Source organism: Acanthochromis polyacanthus, chromosome 3, assembly GCF_021347895.1.
Source record: "Acanthochromis polyacanthus isolate Apoly-LR-REF ecotype Palm Island chromosome 3, KAUST_Apoly_ChrSc, whole genome shotgun sequence".
NCBI lineage: Eukaryota > Metazoa > Chordata > Actinopteri > Pomacentridae > Acanthochromis > Acanthochromis polyacanthus.
In genome coordinates this window covers 37744691-37765230 of record NC_067115.1, presented here as the reverse complement: position 1 = coordinate 37765230, position 20540 = coordinate 37744691, and the positions used below count along the sequence as shown (strand labels likewise).

At 40.1% G+C, this 20540-nt stretch overlaps 1 protein-coding gene across 1 annotated transcript in view; it reads right to left on the bottom strand.

Annotated features, from left to right (window-relative positions):
• LOC110969180 (thrombospondin type-1 domain-containing protein 7A-like) overlaps positions 1-18279 on the bottom strand; it is a 159936-nt gene extending 141657 nt beyond the window's left edge. The window contains exon 1 of the mRNA XM_051945644.1: positions 17820-18279. Within this exon, the coding sequence (XP_051801604.1) occupies positions 17820-17982 (163 nt within the window). The 5' untranslated portion in view covers positions 17983-18279. The remainder of the gene's footprint in view (positions 1-17819) is intronic.
• Between the last annotated feature and the right edge of the window lie 2261 nt (positions 18280-20540).

Genomic DNA, 20540 nt, shown 5'->3' with positions numbered 1-20540 from the left:
ACTATCACCTGGAACCATTCATGGCTATACACATCTTTATCACAAAACCCGGACAACAACACTACACTATATTAACCATGTCAGCATTTATAGATATATGTGTGTTTACAGCTGATCTGGCTGTAACTCAGTCAGGCAGACCAGCTGAATACTCTGCAGCCGGTAGGTTAGAGCCACGTCGCCGACCCAGGCAGCAGCAGCGACCCAGAACGATCTCCTCCATGCCCTCGCTTTTTTCTTTGCAGTCGCTACATGTATCCCTGCACGCGTACCACGAACACATTTGCGTCTCCTGCAAGTCCGGATAAATAGGCACATAGCGCCGCAACTCCTCCGGTATCGTGGTCAGGTGAGGAGGTAAACTTCCCAGATAGCAAACTATGGGTGAATCAATGTTGAATCTATGTTGAGACCTAACGTTGAAATTATACAGAAAGCGCAAGGTTGATAAAATGTTGAGTCAACGTTTGCTTACATAGATTACATGTTTGCAAACATAGATTCAACATTAATTAAACATTGACCTGTCAAACATTTTAATTAAACCAAAATACAATGTAGATTCAATGGTATCTTTTAAACACAAACTTCAATGTTGACAAAATGTTGTTGAATCAACGTTGATCCAACCATCAGTCTTCAACCGTAGCCACAATTCAACCTTCTTAACCCTAATTCAACATTGATTTAACATCTTTTGCTATCTGGGTAAAGTGTGATTTATGGTTGAAAAGCAAACGTTGACTCAACATTTTATCAACCTTGCGCTTTCTGTATAATTTCGACGTTAGGTCTCAACATAGATTCAACATTGATTCACCCATAGTTTGCTATCTGGGTTAACACCTGCTCTCCACTAATAACGTGGGAGAGCTTTCCAAAAGAATCGAGGATGTTAAAGAGCATATAGTGATCACACACCAATAGCGATTTGGTATTCTTAGCAAGCAATGACACCACTAAACATACAATAGGCACACACATACAGAGAGAGGGACGGCGTGCCCTGACAGTCGGCGCCATGTTGCTGACTTTAGAGAATAGAGAATAGAATTACTATTGCAACAACACATCATCTGTAGGGTAAAACTAACCGGTCTCACGAGTTTAGAGTATAGTTTTTGTTTTCCGCTTTCCTACCCAGGATATACCTCTCATGGGTCAGCCCCTTTCAGTTCCTAGTGTCTTGTAGATTAGTCAGCCAACCACCAGAGGCATTGTAGCCCCAAGAAGTTGGACATTCTGCTCCTCACCCTCCCCAGAGTTAGGTAAACTTCTGTTTGGGAATTGTAGTTCTTGTACTTGTACTTCACTCCTTTTGTGAAACCTTATTGCTGCATCCGCTTGCCTTTATCTCTTTTCCTGTGCCTGAGTCTCAGAGAAATCGTAACAGAATGTCACCAATAATAATAATAAAAGAAACTGTCATGTCAGACTTCCTAAAGTTCAACAGAAACCTTTAGCCTGGCCGGTTGTCCTATTGTTTGGAGTGAATCAGACACCAACATTAACCAATTCCAACCATCTCTTTACTTGCCATTAGCCCCTCCCGTGGCATGGAAATTATAGCTATTGAGAGGGTGGAGCACCTGTTGACCTGTCATATTTTGTTTAATGCTCTTGCAGTAAATATGACTGGAGCACTTGTTGGCCTGTCATATTCTGTTTTAATGCTCTTGCAGTGAATATGGAAGTGGAAGGCTCTCAATGACGTGTCTGTGTGTGTGAAACAGAGGAAAGAAAGAAATAGGCAGACTTTGATGACATGTGTAAGTTGGTAAACATTTACACTTGTGTATGTGTCCATGTGTCAGTACAGCATGATGACCATTTTGTTTTGCTGGCCAGTGGTGTGAAACAGATGCAACAGGGATCATCCCTTACGAGGCACAAACACACACAGTGCAGTGAAGTCAAATAGGTAGGATGTGGCCTGGCAGAGTGTGGAGATTCAGTGGTATCCCTCAGACATGAGCCAAGGCAGCGCTGGAAAAACAACAGTGTGGCAACATTATGAAAAAAAGACTAGAATTAAAGCAGCTTTATGTCTTAAAAGTGAGCAATTGTCCTGTGAGCTAATAATATTTAGCTATAATGACCAACTTCTTCAGAACTTTAAACCTAAGGTTTTGAACCTCCATGTTGACAGAAAGGTGAATTAATATCTAATTCAGGCTTTGCACACCTGGAAGTCACCCTGCAGGAGTTTGGCATCCATCCAAGTCTGTGAGGGTCCATGCAGACCATAGTGCAGCCCATAATTTGTGAGCACACAGACTGTGTAAACCAGCAGACTGTATATGCGCCAGGAAAATAAATAATGCTTCAAACAAATGCTTGTTATGAAGAGACGTTGTGATCATAAAATGGTGGAGTTCCAGGGTTGAGAAAGAAGGTTATGAGTAGTCTAACATCTAGAACACTGTGTTGCATTATACAGAAATACAAACCCATGGCTAACAATGATATCTAAATATCTAATCTATATTTAAATATTAAGTGCATATGCAAAGCAGGATGTATTAACATCTGCTAAAGACATGCTTGTTCTTCTGAATGGATCTAAAATACCAGCAAAAAGACATTTAGTACAGAATAAGCCTAATGATCTAGTGCACAAAGTGACGTTGGTGGACACTCGTTGACCCGTCAAAGTTTTTACCAGTCTTTAACTGCCTTCCTTCTGCGTCAGCTATTCAGAGACTTCATGAGCAAAGCTCCGAGTTCTAAGAATGAGCCAGTAAGCTCCATCCAGTCCATTTTCAGTTGGGCCTTACAGCATTCAGCTTCAATCTGAGTTACTTTGGATTACATGCACAACATATGTAAATATTATACACAGGAATTAGCCCTGTCTGTTTGAATGTTTTTTTTTATTTTTCGCTATTTACTTCCTGCATTCGACTAATAGTCCAAACACATCACATACTACACAAGTAGAGCCTGATGTATTGATATAGGATAATATTAAGATTGACATTCCAGAGTGAGAAGAGCAGCACCTCACATGATCTCCTGGGTAAGCAGATGGACGCAAAATGGAGAGTTGGTGAACTGTTCCATCATTGGGGTTTTTTGTATTCAAAAAGAGGGCCAACCATGCTGTTTAGCGCAGAGGTATTCGAATAAAATTCAAAGAGGTCCAGTCAGAGAAAATGTATTAAAGCAAAGGTCTAAAAAATCTTAATGTCTAACTTAAAGTCCTTGAGATCCGGCTACATTGACCGAAGCCAGCTACCAGCATCTCTGGGTGGATACCTCATGTACTGTCACCAGAGCTGGGTGGCCTTCATTAAGGAGTTACCTAATTAGTTACCTAATTAGTGTAACCTGGTATTTTCATTAGTGTCTGCATGTAATCAATAATTATGACTATAATATATATATATATATATATATATATATATATAATTCATTAATAAATGTTGTCAAAATGTTTTTGAACCATACTGAATTTATTTGAACTGACGAGGTCAGTTAAACAGTGGGTACGGAAAGTATTCAGGCTCCTTGGAATTTTTCACTTTCTGTGTCGTTGCAGCCATTTGCCAAAATCAAAAAAGTTCATTTTATTTCTCATTCATGTACACTCAGCAACCCATCTTGACAGAAAAAAACAGAAATGTAGAAATTTTTGCAAATTTATTAAAAAAGAAAAACTGAAATATCACATGGTCATAAGTATTCAGACCCTTTGCAGCGACATTCATATTTAACTCACATGCTGTCCATTTCTTCTGATCCTCCTCCAGATGGTTCTGCTTCTTTATTGGAGTCCAGCTGTGTTTAATTAAAATGATTGGACTTGATTAGGAAAGGCACACACCTGTCTATATAAGACCTTACAGCTCACAGTGCATGTCAGAGCAAATGAGAATCATGAGGTCGAAGGAACTGCCCAAGGAGCTCAGAGACAGAATTGTGGCAAGGCACAGATCTGGCCAAGGTTACAAAAGAATTTCTGCAGCACTCAGGGTTCCTAAGAGCACAGTGGCCTCCATAATCCTCAAATGGAAGAAGTTAGGGACGACCACAACTCTTCCTAGACCTGGCCGTCCAGCCAAACTGAGCAATCGTGGGAGAAGAGCCTTGGTGAGAGAGGTAAAGAAGAACCCAAAGATCACTGTGGCTGAGCTCCAGAGATGCAATCAAGAGAAAGGAGAAAGTTCCACAAAGTCAACTATCACTGCAGCCCTCCACCAGTCGGGGCTTTATGGCAGAGTGGCCCGACGGAAGCCTCTCCTCAGTGCAAGACACATGAAAGAGTTTGCCAAAAAACACATGAAGGACTCCCAGACTATGAGAATAAGATTCTCTGGTCTGATGAGACCAAGATTGAAGTTTTTGGTGTTAATTCTAAGCGGTATGTGTGGAGAAAACCAGGCACTGCTCATCACCTGCCCAATACAATCCCTACAGTGAAACATGGTGGTGGAAGCATCATGTTGTGGGGGTGTTTTTCAGCTGCAGGGACAGGACGACTGGTTGCAATTGAAGGAAGGATGAATGCGGCCAAGTACAGAGATATCCTGGAGGAAAACCTCTTCCAGAGTGCTCAGGACCTCCGACTGGGCCGAAGGTTCACCTTTCAACAGGACAATGACCCTAAGCACACAAGCTAAAATAACAAAGGAGTGGCTTCAGAACAACTCTGTGACCGTTCTTGACTGGCCCAGCCAGAGCCCTGACCTAAACCCAATTGAGCATCTCTGGAGAGACCTCAAAATGGCTGTCCACCAACGTTCACCATCCAACATTTCTGTTTTTTTCTGTCAAGATGGGGTGCTGAGTGTACATGAATGAGAAATAAAATGAACTTTTTTGATTTTGGCAAATGGCTGCAATGAGAGTGAAAAATTTCCAGGGGTCTGAATACTTTCCGTACCCACTGTGTGTGTATGTGTATATATATATATATATAAAGTGAAAAATACTGACTGAACAACCTGAACCAACTCATATGCATCTTTAACAATACCTAATTCTCAGAACAATTTAAACAGTCGAACATTTCTACATTTTTTTCCTCTTATGTCACCCCCCTTATACAAACGGATTTGGATCAAATTTTTTAGGGAAGGTCAGAAATGACACGAGGACCAAATGATTAGATTTTGGCAGTGATGCGGCTTATAGTCTGGATCCATGGATTTGTTCAGGATTTTCCATTGCGAGATGTAGCGGCCAGCAGAGCGTCACCATAAACATGACAACAAATGAACGCTGTTTCAGTTACATACATTATTTAACTCAACCCGTTACATATTCTGGTCACGCAATTTGGTATCTGTACTACATAATGTATGCATGCACAACACATGCCTGTGCTCACGCAAGGCAATTTTGTATTTCTTTAGTTAGTTTGTGGGTCGATCTGCATTAAATGTCCAGATTCTATGTTTCCGTGATTTCTGAATACACAAATTGAGGAATGAACAGTCTTGGCAGAGTACTGCGCTCTCTGAGTGCTTGTTTATCCTCTCGTCTGTCCCTCACCTGTTTTCTGAACTCAGCTTATGTTAGGCAACTGCAATACAGAGGCCAATTCATTGGCTAAGTTGCATCACATGGAATGGTTGAATTCATGCCTAATTGGTCTGTGTGTTTCCTGAGTTGATAAACTAATGCCTTAAACACTGGAAAAGCTGCGCCTATAAAATAGAAGTGACCCATCAAATTTACAATACCCGAAATCAAGCTTGGAGCTTTCCAGCTGATCACATTGTGTTTGGTTTGGGTTTTTTAAATCGTTCAAGAGCCATCTGTGTCCACATCATACACTGGATTATGTGTTTGGGTGAAAAGTCAGTGAACTTTGAACTCAGGGAAACAACTGTTTGAAAGTGATTTTAATCTCACTTCTAATATGAGAAACAAAAAACAAAAGGAACATAAAAACTGTTTTTTTTTTTTGCATACATTAACATATAGTATTCCTCATGCATTCTCTGCATAAATTAAGTTACTTCAGTTTCATTCTTGCTGGTGTTGTACGATGAGATATAAATATCTCCCCTGTCTGTAAATCACGGTCAGATGCTGTGTTGTTAAATCTGACCCATAGTGCACTGAAGCTTCAGAGATCTGATTGACTGCTCTGTTTATTTCATGTCAGATTACATGATGCGACCCTGGACTCTGCTTAATGCAGTTCTGGCACTAAATTGTGCAGCTACTCTCCCTTTTCAGTTTTCATACATTTGACTTCTAAATGCTTCCATTCACACTGTATATGAAAATTCCATCAAAGATGATAAACTAAGACAAAATTTTTATATTTTCATGACATAAAACATAGCTTAGTACCTGGTACAAAAAGCCACATTGGAAGGTGTCACAGAAAACCTGACATATTAGTTTCCTTTTGGGTTTGTCTAGGTTTTTCTCCTGTTTATAACCACTACATTATACCATGCTTGATGCATTTTGGAAGCAAGATCTGGTAAGTTACATGACGTGATGTAACATGTGAGTGATTTACTTTAGGTACTGTCCGTGTTGCTCAGCATAAAAGTATGTAATACTGTAGGGTTTCAGGGATAAATATCTAACTTGTGTTTGGTTGCACTGATTACCAATGAGCCCAAATAACCAAAGTGTTTCTGAATTGAATCTGTGATTCAGAACCACGGTAGATGATCCAAGCTGCTAAATGTTTTCATCAATCTTTCACAAAGCTCAGTTTCTAACTTCCATCTAACATCACTTCAGAATTTGAAGCAAGCTAATGTTTTCTTTTTTCTTTTTCTCAGTGCACATTGAACCTCTTAAGTTATTTCTGGGAAATATGTAGAAGTCAGTTGTTTTTTGAAAGATAATTATTTTGCTAAAGTTACAATAGTGGCAGGCATTCAACATGTTAGAGCAATGTGGAGGGCTGAGGGGAGCCTAATCCTTTCCTGATGGAAAGGTTTAGTTAAGATCGCTAAGCTACACCATCAGCTCTTTAATGAATCTTTTTTAGTGTGGGGACATTTAATCTGCCTCTATCCTACAGCAGTCCAAACAGTAAACCTGCAGATTGTTCACGTGCGAATAATCTCTCTATTTATAGAGTATCCTTTTAAACAGAACTGAAGATAGAATAAAAAGGCTGCCAGTGGTTTTTCTCACACTCTAAACTCACAAACAGACTTTGCAGTAAAATAAATTCCACAGTCAGTGCCATTGTTTACAGAAAAGAACCCAGTCATTTAGTTATAAAGATAATGAATAAAGCTCAACCAAAATAGAGAAGGATACATTTTCTTAAGGAAACATAAATGTGATTGCAGTACAAAAAAAATTGTTGGTGTGCCATTACATGTTAGTATTTACAGCTTCTGAAGATGAAGTCAAGGAGAAGGCAATGTAGTTGAAAATACTGAAAGAAGCAGAAGTGTAAGTTGAAACAGAAAAGAACAAAAAGAAGTATAACAAATCACTGAAATGAGATGAAGATTTACTTGAGGGTAGAGAACTGCAAAGAGTGGACATGCAAACACTGGGAGGAGTTAAAGAGTTACTAAAAATGGCCTAGAGGTGTCTATTATTACATTATATTGGGGGTGATCGGTGTAACTGTGTTTGTGTGTTGGGAGCTGCTGCCTCCAGAACCTGATGAATAATACAGTTAAAGTGTTGCTGTTTAAGGGAATATCTATGGTGTTCCCTCGTGTGACACTGAATAGTTCACATCTGATGTCTTTGTCTGTTATTCCTTCTCAATTGAATTCTACTGAAATTATATAATTCAATTCCCAACAAGATAAGAGAGCTCTTAGCTACTAGAGTTCTTAACACACCACAGTATGGAAGTGTTGGATAGTAAAAGCAATAGTCTGTACTTAAGAGTAATCATTTAGCTGTTCTTGGAGAATCTCCAGTAGTAAAATGTAAAGCTTCCACCAATAAGAAAGGTCAGATCCTCAGAAATCTTCCCTTGGTTGTATGAACAGATTCATCAAATTAAATTTGACAGTCTGACAGTCACATTATTAGATGTCAACTTTATGCCAATCTGCTCATTAGATTCTAATATGTCATGTGAAAAGGCAGACATCTTTGAGTGAATGGAGAGTAATCACATGAATCATTAGTGGCATCTCCTAAAGCATTACAACTCATCTTTTGTGGACCATAAATAGCTACAGCAGATTTGAACACCGTCATCAAGACATAACATGATATCAGGAAAATGGTCAAGCAGTAATAAGACTGGAAGTATTCATATTCTTGGGAAATATGCACATTTTCACCAAAAACCTATTTTGCAAGATATCTGATGCAGGGAGATGTCATTAATAGTAGAATATATAATGAATAAATATTTCTGTCCTTATCTGCATTGTTAGCAGAACAAAATATAGTTATTTAACTCTATAAATTTCTTTTAGTCTTCCTCCCTATGGAGATGGGTTTTTTAGTTCAGTGCTGAGGGCATCAGAATCATCAGTGTGGTGTATTATATTTCTCTGTCACTTTCTGTGTGTCTCTCAGTGGTTGTGTATCTTGTTTGTCTCGTTGCACAGTTCTGAGTTCAGTCTCTGCTTGTGTCAGCTCCTTGGCTATTTATAACACATTACAAAGTACCGAAAATAACCCTGTTCATAAATCTGTATGTGTGTGTCATTAGGATTCTGCCAGCACATCCTTGTTCTGTAGGGATGCTGCTCTGGAGTATCACTGGTCTGCTGGCCCTCTATTGCATGACTCCATCATTAAACCCATTATATCATGTGACTGAGCCCCATTAGCACTAAAGCTCTGTGGATTTCCCTTACTAACCCAGATGTAATTATGATCTTAATGTTCTCCACTCTAGAAGCAACACATTTACACACGTGGACAAAATTGTTGGTACCCCTCAGTTAAAGAAGGAAAAACCCACAATTCTCACTGAAATCACTTGAAACTCACAAAAGTAACAATAAATAAAAATTTATTGAAAATTAAATAATCAAAAACAGCCATTACTTTTGAATTGTTGATTAACATAATTATTTAAAAAAACAAACTAATGAAACAGGCCTGGACAAAAATGATGGTACCTCTATAAAAGATTGAAAACTATTTGACCAGAGTGACATGATTAACTCAGGTGTGTCATTTAATTGACATCACAGGTGTTTCCAAACTCATAATCAGTCAGTCTGCCTATTTAAAGGGAGACAAGTAGTCACCCTGCTGTTTGGTGAAAAGGTGTGTACCACACTGAACATGGACAACAGAAAGCGAAGGAGAGAATTGTCCCAGGACATCCGAAAAAAAATGATAGACAAACATCTTAAAGGTAAAGGCTATAAGACCATCTCTAAACAGCTTGAAGTTCCTGTGACAACAGTGGCTCATATTATTCAGAAGTTCAAGACCCACGGGACAGTAGCCAACCTCCCTGGACGTGGCCGCAAGAGGAAAATTGATGACAAATTGAAGAGACGGATCGTTGGAATTGTATCCAAAGAGTCCAGAGCAACCTCCAAAGAAATTAAAGGTGAACTCCAAGGCCAAGGTACATCAGTGTCAGATCGCACCATTCGTCGTTGTTTGAGCCAAAGTGGACTTCATGGGAGACGACCAAGGAGGACACCACTGCTGAAAAAAACTCATAAAAAAGCCAGACTGGAATTTGCAAAAATGCATGTTGACAAGCCACAAAGCTTCTGGGAGAATGTCCTTTGGACAGATGAGACCAAACTGGAGCTTTTTGGTAAGGCACATCAACTCTATGTTCATAGACTCAAAAACCAAGCATACGAAGAAAAGAACACTGTCCCTACGGTGAAACATGGAGGAGGCTCAGTAATGTTTTGGGGCTGCTTTGCTGCATCTGGCACAGGGTGTCTTGAAAGTGTGCAAGGTACGATGAAATCTGAAGACTATCAAGACATTCTGGAGAGAAATGTGCTGCCTAGTGTCAGAAAGCTTGGTCTCAGTCGCAGGTCATGGGTCTTCCAACAGGACAACGATCCAAAACGCACAGCCAAAAACACCCAAGAATGGCTGAGAGAAAAGCGTTGGACTATTCTAAAGTGGCCTTCTATGAGCCCAGATCTGAATCCCATTGAACATATGTGGAAGGAGCTGAAACATGCCATTTGGAGAAGACACCCATCAAACCTGAGACAACTGGAGCTGTTTGCCCATGAGGAGTGGGCCAAAATACCTGTTGACAACTGCAGAATGCTCATTGACAAATACAGAAATCGTTTAATTGCAGTGATTGCCTCAAAAGGTTGTGTAACAAAATATTAAGTTATGGGTACCATCATTTTTGTCCAGCCCTATTTCATTAGTTTGTTTTTTTAAATAATTATGTTAATCAACAATTCAAAAGTGATGGCTGATTTTGATTATTTAATTTTCAATAAATTTTTATTTATTGTTACTTTTGTGAGTTTCAAGTGATTTCAGTGAGAATTGTGGGTTTTTCCTTCTTTAACTGAGGGGTACCAACAATTTTGTCCACGTGTGTAAGAGTGAAATCTCAAACTGTCTAAGAGAAAAAGTTGATCAGTGCATCTTCTCCCACTTCCAACCCTTTAGATGAATGGCCTCATACACGAGCAGAAACTATCTCACCCTGGAGACCACGATTGTATTGTCTACCAACAGACAGCATCTATGATTACCATCATTCTCTGCAGCCATTTAAAAACTGGATGAAAACAGTTGAACATAATCATTGTGAAATTACTATAAGTATCTTAAGTCTAAACAGACTGGAATTAGTCTGTAAAATAACAATTTGTTTGCGTGAATGGTCTGTAAAGTTGCTTAAATTATTAAATTACAGAATGAGTGATGTCACTATCATTACAATGTATACAGCATGGGAACACAGGGGTCTGTATAAACATTAGAATTTAAATTGTGTTTTTCATGTCTGTGTTTTGTAAGCCTTTGAGATCATGTATCAAGTGAGGGTCAGCTCAATGTGAATGCTAATAGAAAATACCACAGCGAGGAAGAAACAGGTTGATGAAAAGCTCTTTATGCTTCTTAGGCCAATCCTGTGGCATGGTTCCCGGTGTTAACTAAGGAACACTAGGAACAGGAGTTCACCAAAGGGAAATAAGGATTTATCTGAGGGCAAAAACACATCACTGTAGTGTTGTTTTATCGATGAAAACCTCATGAAAGCATTAACTGATTTGTTGCTATCAATAGGGCCTCGGGGTGCTGAAAGTGACTAATCTATCATTCAATACTTTGGATAAAAGAAAGCTAAACATTGATCAAATTACCAAAAATTCACAAGAGGATGCTTCATCTCTTAAAGATTGTGTGGATATTAAGATAATTTCTTTACCTCCAGTTTAAACCAGTACAGACCTTGTCAGGGTATATCAAAAATTAATGGCAACATTCTGACTAAATCTGCACTGGATATTCATGGCTGAAAATAAGAAGATATTTTAATGTCTTTAATGTCTTTTAGCAAAGAAGCCAAAATTTACACATTCATACAAGAAATATCAAAAAACATTACACTCACGTGTCTTTGTGAATTATCCATGTTTAGGATTTGTTAAGTTCTATAATTAATTCTGCTAGTATCTTCATGACTGGCCTTCACAGTAAAGCTCCAAAATATGATTTATGTTTGAGTTTTTTATTGGTCATGCATTACCCCTTCATATTGTGAATGTGAACAACACTGCTGCTTCAAGGGACCATCATTCACTCATTAGACCGGTATCCTTTATTAACAAATGGAGAGCCAATCCTCCGTATCTCTCAACCCATTTATCAGTCGAACTCATGGTTTTTTGTCTGGGCTGGCCTTTTGTCATTTAACAGAGAAGGTGGTGGTCATGCAGTACAGTTGTACCTGGATCTAACAAACTCCACTCTTGTGTAATTACTCAGCCTCCATGTGTTCTCCTGCCTGTAGGTGGGATATTGACAGCAGCACTCCTCCCTCACTGACAGCCCTCTCACTGCGAGTAATGATGAGTGGCACACTCATGCACATGCTCAGCACAAAGCCCATCCTTGCGTGCGTGTGTGTGTGTGTGTGTGTGTGTGTGTGTGTGTGTGTGTGTGTGTGTGTGTGTGTGTGTGTGTGTGTGTGTGTGTGTGTGTGTGTGTGTGTGTGTGTGTGTACATGTTTATCTATACCGGTAGGGACTTGGTGGGGACTTTGACCTGACTCCACGCTATCTCGGTGGGGACTCATGTCACGGTGGGGACCAAAAATGAGGTCCCCATGGGGGGAAACAGTGTTTTCTTGGCCATGTTGTTGTTACTGGAAAAAGTACAAGTGCAAAAACGTTTCTTTAGGGTTAGGCATTGTTTTGGTGTTGGTTAAGGTTAGGGTTAGGGTAAGGGTTAGGGGTTAGATATGAATGGGAGTTAATGGTATGTCCCCACAATGATAGAAAAAGACAGTGTGTGTGTGTGAGAGAGCGAGACAGAGACAGAGGGAAAAAGAGAGAGAGAGAGAGAGAGAGAGAGAGAGTTTTAATGTAGTTGTGTGTGTATGTGAGAGAGAGAGAGAGAGAGAGGGAGAGAGAGAGAGAGAGAGAGAGAGAGAGAGAGAGAGAGAGAGAAATAAAAGAAAAAGCATAAAACAGCAAGGAGGTGGGTGCAGGACAAATTGCAGTCACTCAGTTTTTGTGAGGTTGTTAAGATTCTAAACTACATGATTATAAATTCTTTTTCATTTGTCAAGTAAGAAAAAGGAGAAATGAGAATACGTTAGAGACACAAGACAGCTGAGATAGCGTCCTTCCTCCACCTGGAGCAGGACTATACATTTCAAAACATAAATAAAAATGCAGTTTAGCCATATAGGAATCAAATTTTTGAGAGACGGGATTGGCTATTTGCAACTGTAGTTGTAGTGACGTTAAAAGTACATAATTCCATTCTGAAATGTAGTCATAATGGAAACAATCAAAACAAAATGTCAGAGTTTAAAGACTGAATCTAATAACAGCTAAACTTACTTTGATATTTAATTGTCACTTTTGACATGAGCTAGAAATATCTGTTATTAAATGCTAAATTGCTGTGCATTCAGAACTTCAATATTATTTTGTTGTTCTGATTTTGGACAACACACTTTACGTTTTTAAAAATGCATTTATCAGTATTTTTTCAACAGAACTCCAAAAAAAAAAAACTACTACCTTGTATTGCTGGAAACGGTAGCAAACAGTAGCAAAGCTTCCTTTTTACACAGCCAGCAGATACATTAGAATTAATGTTAGGTCACATATTTTGTAATCTCACGAATTTAGCTTGAATATCCACTCTGCTTTTAGCTCGTTTTCATTCTCTACTTACTCCTGGGAAAATGCCCCTATAGCTGTAGGGGCCAACTGTGTCATTATGTTTGCCAGGTATGAAACAATTTCTATGCCAGAGTAAATAAAATTATACCACTGGGCTACTGGATGAAACCGATTATTACTTATAATTATTATTATTATTACTTATTGTTATTATCATTGGTAATAGTAGTAGAAGTATTTGCTGATGTTTGAATAAGGTTGGTCATGGTTCTCTTTCTCTTCCTCATTGAGCAACAACTTTCATATAATTTGAGTCAGGGTTCAGGTTGATCAGTAGCTCTAATGAAATACATCATTGGCATCTTGACACTAAAAAATATGAGTAGTGTATCATGCTTAAAGATCTGATTCAGTTGATTTGCACTTCGCTTGCACCATGTTAAAATGGCCGGTGTAAAGAGCAGAATTAAGAACTTGACACTTGATCTGGAGAGGTTGCTGTATTTTACCCTACACCCCCACCTCCTTTTTACTGTTTATACGCTCACGAGATCACTCTCAGCTCTGAGGTTAAAGGCCACCTTAAGGGAAGGAGAGGGCGGAGGTGGCAGTGTGTGCTAGATGAGATTCAATGGAGACACTGGAGAAGGAACAAAGAGCAGGCCCCATGTGACTCGAGGTGAGGCCTCTTCTGTCTTTTGTGTGCCACATGGACACAACCATCTGCACCAGAGAGTCTGAACAAGGTCGCACACTGCATGAGGACAATGCAGAGGCACTATGTTGTTTTGTGTGTGTGTGTGTGTGTGTGTGTGTGTGTGTGTGTGTGTGTGTGTGTGTGTGTGTGTGTGTGTGTGTGTGTGTGTGTGTGTGTGTGTGATTTATACAGCCATAAATAGCCTCCATTCACTGGCACTTTCTGAAACTGACTTGGTGAACAGACTAGGGCAACTGCCCCCTAATTACTATCAGTCATTGCTGTAGCTTGTTCAGCTCTACATAGGCCTCATGCAAGACACAATGAAATCAAACATTTTCTGGTCAAATTTACAAAAACAAGATCTAAGTTAAAATAAATCACAATATTCTTTGAATCCTTCATTCACTTAGTCTTCAATATAGCTGACATGAAGACAAAACCCCACAAAAGAACATGCAAATGCCACTCGGGTAGGAACATGACTCTAATTCCCAACCTTCTGTCTGTGGCTTTTGTGTTCCAAACACTGAAACAATACAGTTATCTCCCAAAAAACATTACACTATGCCAGATTACACATTGTCACAAAAATCCATACATATGCAGGCAGTGTAAAGGACTAGTGTGTACATGTGTGATCCATCTGCTTGTTTCATGGTGTATTATCAGTATTGCTTTGCATCTGCATTGGTTGTGGTCCACGGGGAATGATTAAATGGATTAAATACTAATATTTCCATAGTGTATTTAGTCAGATTATAGTCTGTCCCCCAGTACTCTGACACATATTGCTGGTAAAAGCAGTCTTCTGAGATCACATCCCCTCCACATTACTCCTTTGGCTAATTTCAGGCATCCATTTGCACCAGTGGTGTCTATGTAACCAATTTGTCACTGCATAAATATTATACACCCTTAAATTCCCGTTTTATTAAAAAATCTCAAAAGACAGCCTACTGTATTGCTGTATCAAGCATCTGGGAAATGGTCATGGGCTCCAAATGTCACCTCAAGGTCAAGATTACAAGAACTTGCAAAAATGAATAATTTTTATTCTTCTCAACACTACTGCCACGGTCCTGTCAGTGAGCCAGACTACCATCAGAGAGCCAAGTACTGACACACTTAGGCCAAGAGGAGACACGGACATAAACATGCCTTTATCGTATCTAGGTTAACTTTGTCTGGCCAATCTGCTCTGGTTTTTCTACCCTTAATCTCCTCCACTGCTTAAACACGGTGGGAGGTACAGTGCATAATAGGATTCCCATTCCTTTGCACATGGTGTGAACAATGAAGCTGGCAAACAACAACAAATGTGAAGAGAGGGTGCAACAACAGAGAATGTGACCTATTTGTGCAGGAGTGTGTGTGTGTGTGTGTGTGTGTGTGTGTGTGTGTGTGTGTGTGTGTGTGTGTGTGTGTGTGTGTGTGTGTGTGTGTGTGTGTGTGTGTGTGTGTGTACTTGTTTCTGCTATACAGGTGGGGACTTTGACCTGACTATTTGCTATAAAGGTGGGGACTTGTCTTACGGTGGGGACCTAAAATGAGGTCCCCACGGGTGGCAACACCGTTTTCTTGGCCACATTGTTGTTAATAAAAAATGTAAAAGTGCAAAAACGTTTGTTTAGGGTTAGGCATTGATTTGGTGATGGTTAAGGTTAGGGTTAGGGTATGGGTTAGGAGTTAGATATGAATGGGAGTCAATGGTAAGTCCCCACCGGTATAGAAAAACAAACATGTGTGTGTGTGTGTGTGTGTGTGTGTGTGTGTGTGTGTGTGTGTGTGTGTGTGTGTGTGTGTGTGTGTACACTATGTATACATACATATATTGCTCAAGCAAAAGTCACTGATTTTATTTATTTTCTTTAAATTGCATTGTATGTCAGTATATTTTCAAATCAGCGTCAAACAAATAGATTTTTTGATATTGGACATTTGGACATGGTATTAGTGAAAACAATGCTGAAAACACTGCAGAGTTCGCATGCAGACATGCGAACGCTGCAGTCTGTGGCATTATGCTATTGTATAAGGATTTAGACCCTATTAACTTAGCTAACATTCTCAATGATTCACACGTCATATCATTACTTTTCCATACTATTTAAGTGACACTGGCAGCTAATCACTCTAGCTCATCTTATCTGTGTTTGTTTTATGAAGGATGACGTACTGCTGGAAAATGAAAAGACTGTCAAACAAGCAGTGTGATGACCCCCAGGCTCAAAGTGCAACATTCATAGCATTAACCTCACAGATGAAGCAAGGCAACAGGGAACATCATCAGCCCAGCATAAACTTATACAGCAATCTCTCAAAACTGAATAAAATAATATAGCATGCTAGCGTGATGATAGTATTCATCCACACCAAAATCACATTATTCATCCACACTAATATCAAATACGTTATGCCACTGATAGTGATTCACAAGATACTGATAGTATTGAAAGAAGTTTTTTTTTTTTTTTCAAAATATGACCATCGACATAACAGCAGAAGAATTTAATAATAAAGGAATAAATGATTGCCTTTCTGGCAATTCCCACTTTGATTAGTTCAAAACAAAAACCTCAGTATGCTGCTCATTTTAAATTCCATTGGATTCCATGAGAATAATTACAACCTGCATATCCTCAACAGATCTACCAAATGATTGCAGTATAGATTACATATAAGATTCCACTCAAAGCATTGATTGCTTACAGGCTGAGCTGTGTTGCCAGTGCTATGCCCACTGATCAAATCCATTTGGGTGGATGGGTGGGTGGTGATGGTGGTTGTGGGGAGTGGTGGTTGTTGGGTGTGTGGGTGTGTGGGTGTGTGTGTGTGTGTGGGGGGGGGGGGGGATTGCAGCATCCCAGAAAAACCAGTTCATTGATCCAATGAAACACAGAGATGAGACAGTATAGAAAGAGAACATTGATCTCCAGTTGCCGCCAAAGGGCACTTCTGTTTCGATGGGTCGAGAGATATCCGTCCCCCTACTAATGCTGTCATCAGTCCTTCTCTATCATCCTTCTCTCTTTCTCCCTCTCCTTCACTCTGCTCGCTGGACCATGCACCAGTATTGTGTCCTTTTGAGCACGTGCTGCTCTCTCACAGTGAATGAGCCTTGGCTGGTGAAAGGCACCACCCAAAACAACAGCAGCAGGAAGCCTAGCATTGTACTGCACAGCTGCCTCCACTCCTACTGTTCTCACAGCACCCTGCTTTAACATCACAAATTCACCTTGAGGCTGCTTGTTCCCAAACACCTGCATCAGCACTAAAATACTACAGACTGTTTGTGCTTGCTCCTTTGCAGCATGCTACTATTTCCCCCAATCAGAAAAGAGCCACATGCAGCTATAGTGCACACACCATTTCTAATCATTTATATACGTCAAACTGGGATAAATGAGTCCATGTAAGTAAGTAATGTAAGGAGCCAGGGAGTACTAGCGACCTCAGTTCAGACTGGGGACGCACAGAAGACAGGCAACACTGTTCACACCTCCAACCCCCGCCTCGGGCCAAAGAGACATCGATTTCAGGGACTGCAGGAAATATATTAACGCACTATACCGTAGCAAGATGGCTATAGCACATCGACCTCTGCCACATACAAAAAAAAGGAGACAAGAAAGAAACTTTTGCTTTGAATAAAGGCTCTTAATTTGCAGAATGATATGATGGAATCATGAAAAATGACTGTTATATCAAATGCAAATCAATGTATAAACAAAAAGGACACTTTGAACAAGTTCACCAGCTTTCCTACACCTTGTTTTTTACATAAACATTAACATATTAATATTTCATCAAGAGTGGAAGTATAGTAGTGGATGGGACATTCAGCAACTCTCCATCCCCAGGACCAAGAGGCAGTGAAAAAGAAGAGCGATGGACCGTACCTGTTTGCCAGATGTAGAGGGGTTTAGTTTCCACTGCAGTTTGTGCATCCAGTTCCCAGATGGAGAAAAAGAGCAGCGCTAACCTCCATAGAGAAGGGACCGATGTCCCTTTCAAGATCCCCAGCGTCCCCACAGCTCTGCTGGCCATCCCCATGGCCACCATACAGTGAGTACTGTAGTTCCCAATGCAGTCAAAGAGGAAAATACAAGCCTGGCCACGAGGTAGAGAGCTGTACTGATTTGTGTTTTATGCTTCTGCTTTGTCCACACCAGTGCATCCAAGAAGTAATCCTGAGCAAGCAAGACTGAGATCCCCTTGGCCTGTCCTCTTCCTCCGTGTTTCTCCTTCCCCCTGGCTTCTTAATGAGAGAGAATGAGCTCTTCAGTAATAAAACAGGGAACAATAGATCCCTAAGCCCAGCCTGCTGCTGTTGCTGCTGTACGCTGGGTTGATGCAGCGCCTCCTCCCCCCCCCCCCCCCCCCCCCCTCTGTTTCTCTTCCTTTCTCTCTTCCTCTCTCTCTTACTTACACACACATGCACACACCCTCCCTCCCCCTCACTCATCTCTCATTCGTTTTTGAAAGGACTCAGTGAAGCTTTTCGACACTGATCGAAGTAGGCAGCTGGATCAAGCGGATGGAGATGTGACTGTTGGTGAGATAAACAATACAATTTACAAAGACAAAAACTACTTAAAAATATAAATCCTTCAAAGATAAATATGATGTAGGAGAGTGTTTATGTGTGATCAAACAGTGATTCAGATCTTTGGTAATGTGACCTGGACAACAAAACAGGGATTCAATAATCTTCATCTTGTTTTTATTGCATAAATTATTTTTGCAGAATTGAGGCATGGGACAGATTTTTATGCATGCAGATGATATTACATATGCATCTAAAATAATTATGTATTCAGTTCCCTTTTCATTCATTCCTACAAGCTGTAGAACACTTCTAAACTATTAGTAGTAAACATTAAAGCATTATTTTGCCAGAAACTCTGACCCTAGGTCCACCCACTGTATAATTCTGAAAAATTGTGAAGAGTAGGGTACAGGCTCAGCTAACTCAGCATACTGCAGATTGGTATGATAATGGTGAACTATTTCTAACACTCAATGGTAGGGCTTGGTCGAGATGGTCTATCTACCTCTGATTAGAGAGCTCTGACATTCTTTTTACAGATATAAGCTGATGCATAATGGAAGTAAGTCCTAAACTGTGGGCTCTATGTCAGAACCTTACAAGTTTAAGATGACCAGTCCATAGAGCATTTCACAAAATTAATGTGGCACTGGTAGTGTGGTATACTGCCTAAGAAAAAAGTTCAGTTAAATTCACAACTTTTGTCATCTCACAGCATTTAATATAGTTTGGTAGAAACGTTACAAATTTTAAACAGAGAGCAGAGAACCCAACAATCTAAAGTTGCTTTTGGACTCCTTAGAGCAAGCAGTCAACGATGGTGGGAAGAAACCAAAAATTTTAGGCAGGTGGGGAAAAAAAACTCCAAAAGAACCAGGCTCAGAGAAGGCAGCCATCTGCTTCAACCAGTTGGGGTGAGAGTGGGGATGGTTGGTGTGAGGGATAGCAGGAGGGGTTGAGGTGGGGATAGCAGATGAAGAACAGACAAGCAATACAAACCAAAAAAAGAACATTTTGTAGGTTGGTGAGACCAGCAATTGCAGATCAGAGATGTGTTGCTCAAGATCCAGAAACACCTGCAGAGAGAACAAACTCAGAATTTTGGGAAGACACAAAGTTAGTGCTATGTTATGGTGACATATGACTGTATGGTAAAAAGACAGAGAGGAGAGGAGCTTTGTGCATCATGAGAATTCCCTGGCAAACTAAACCTATAGTAGCATAACTCAGGGACAGTTCAGGTGATCCTGATGATTTAAGCTTTGTCAAATATGAAAATTTTAAGCCTAATCTTAAACGTAGAGAGGGTGTCTCCCTCCTGAATCCAAACTGGGAGCTGATTCCACAGCAAAGGAACTAAAGACTCTGCCTCACTTTCTGCTTTTGGAAACTCTGGAATGTTACATGGTACAATAAGGTCTTTAAGATAAGATGGAGCTTAGTAGTAGGAGTAGTAGTAGTAGTTAACCACTCCTGACGAACATCAGCGGGGTTACTGCATTTGGTGCGGTATCTGGCTGGCTGGGTAAGTATGTATGTATGTGGCTATGTCCATTCCGATATCTCTGCAAGTGCTGAAGTCAGGATAATCAAACTTGGCACTGAAGATCAGTCTAAGGTCCCCTGCTCAGTTGTGGAGTTACAGGTCAGCAGATCAAGTAGGAAGGGAGATATGTACGATGATCAAAATTGATATTGCATCATTTGTATAGGGAGGACAGGGTTTTCGCCAGTAGGGCGTGGTTCTGCCCTCTACTGAGGGCTTGTCTAGTTGTAGTAGTAACTGTAACTGATTAGTAACTGAAATGTGCTACATTGCTGCATTATAGACAAATGTAACATTATTACAATGATTTTACTTTGTAGTGCATCATCCAAACAAAGGAAATATCAGTCACATTTCACCACAGTATAATCATTTCCTTTGAATGGTAATGGTAAGCAAAATGGCTGGAACCATTTCAAACTGAAGTTGAAAGCAATCAGGTATTCAGGGAGATCACCCATCCATCCATCCATACTCTATACACCGCTTTATCCTCATTAGGGTCGCGGGGGGTGCTGGAGCCTA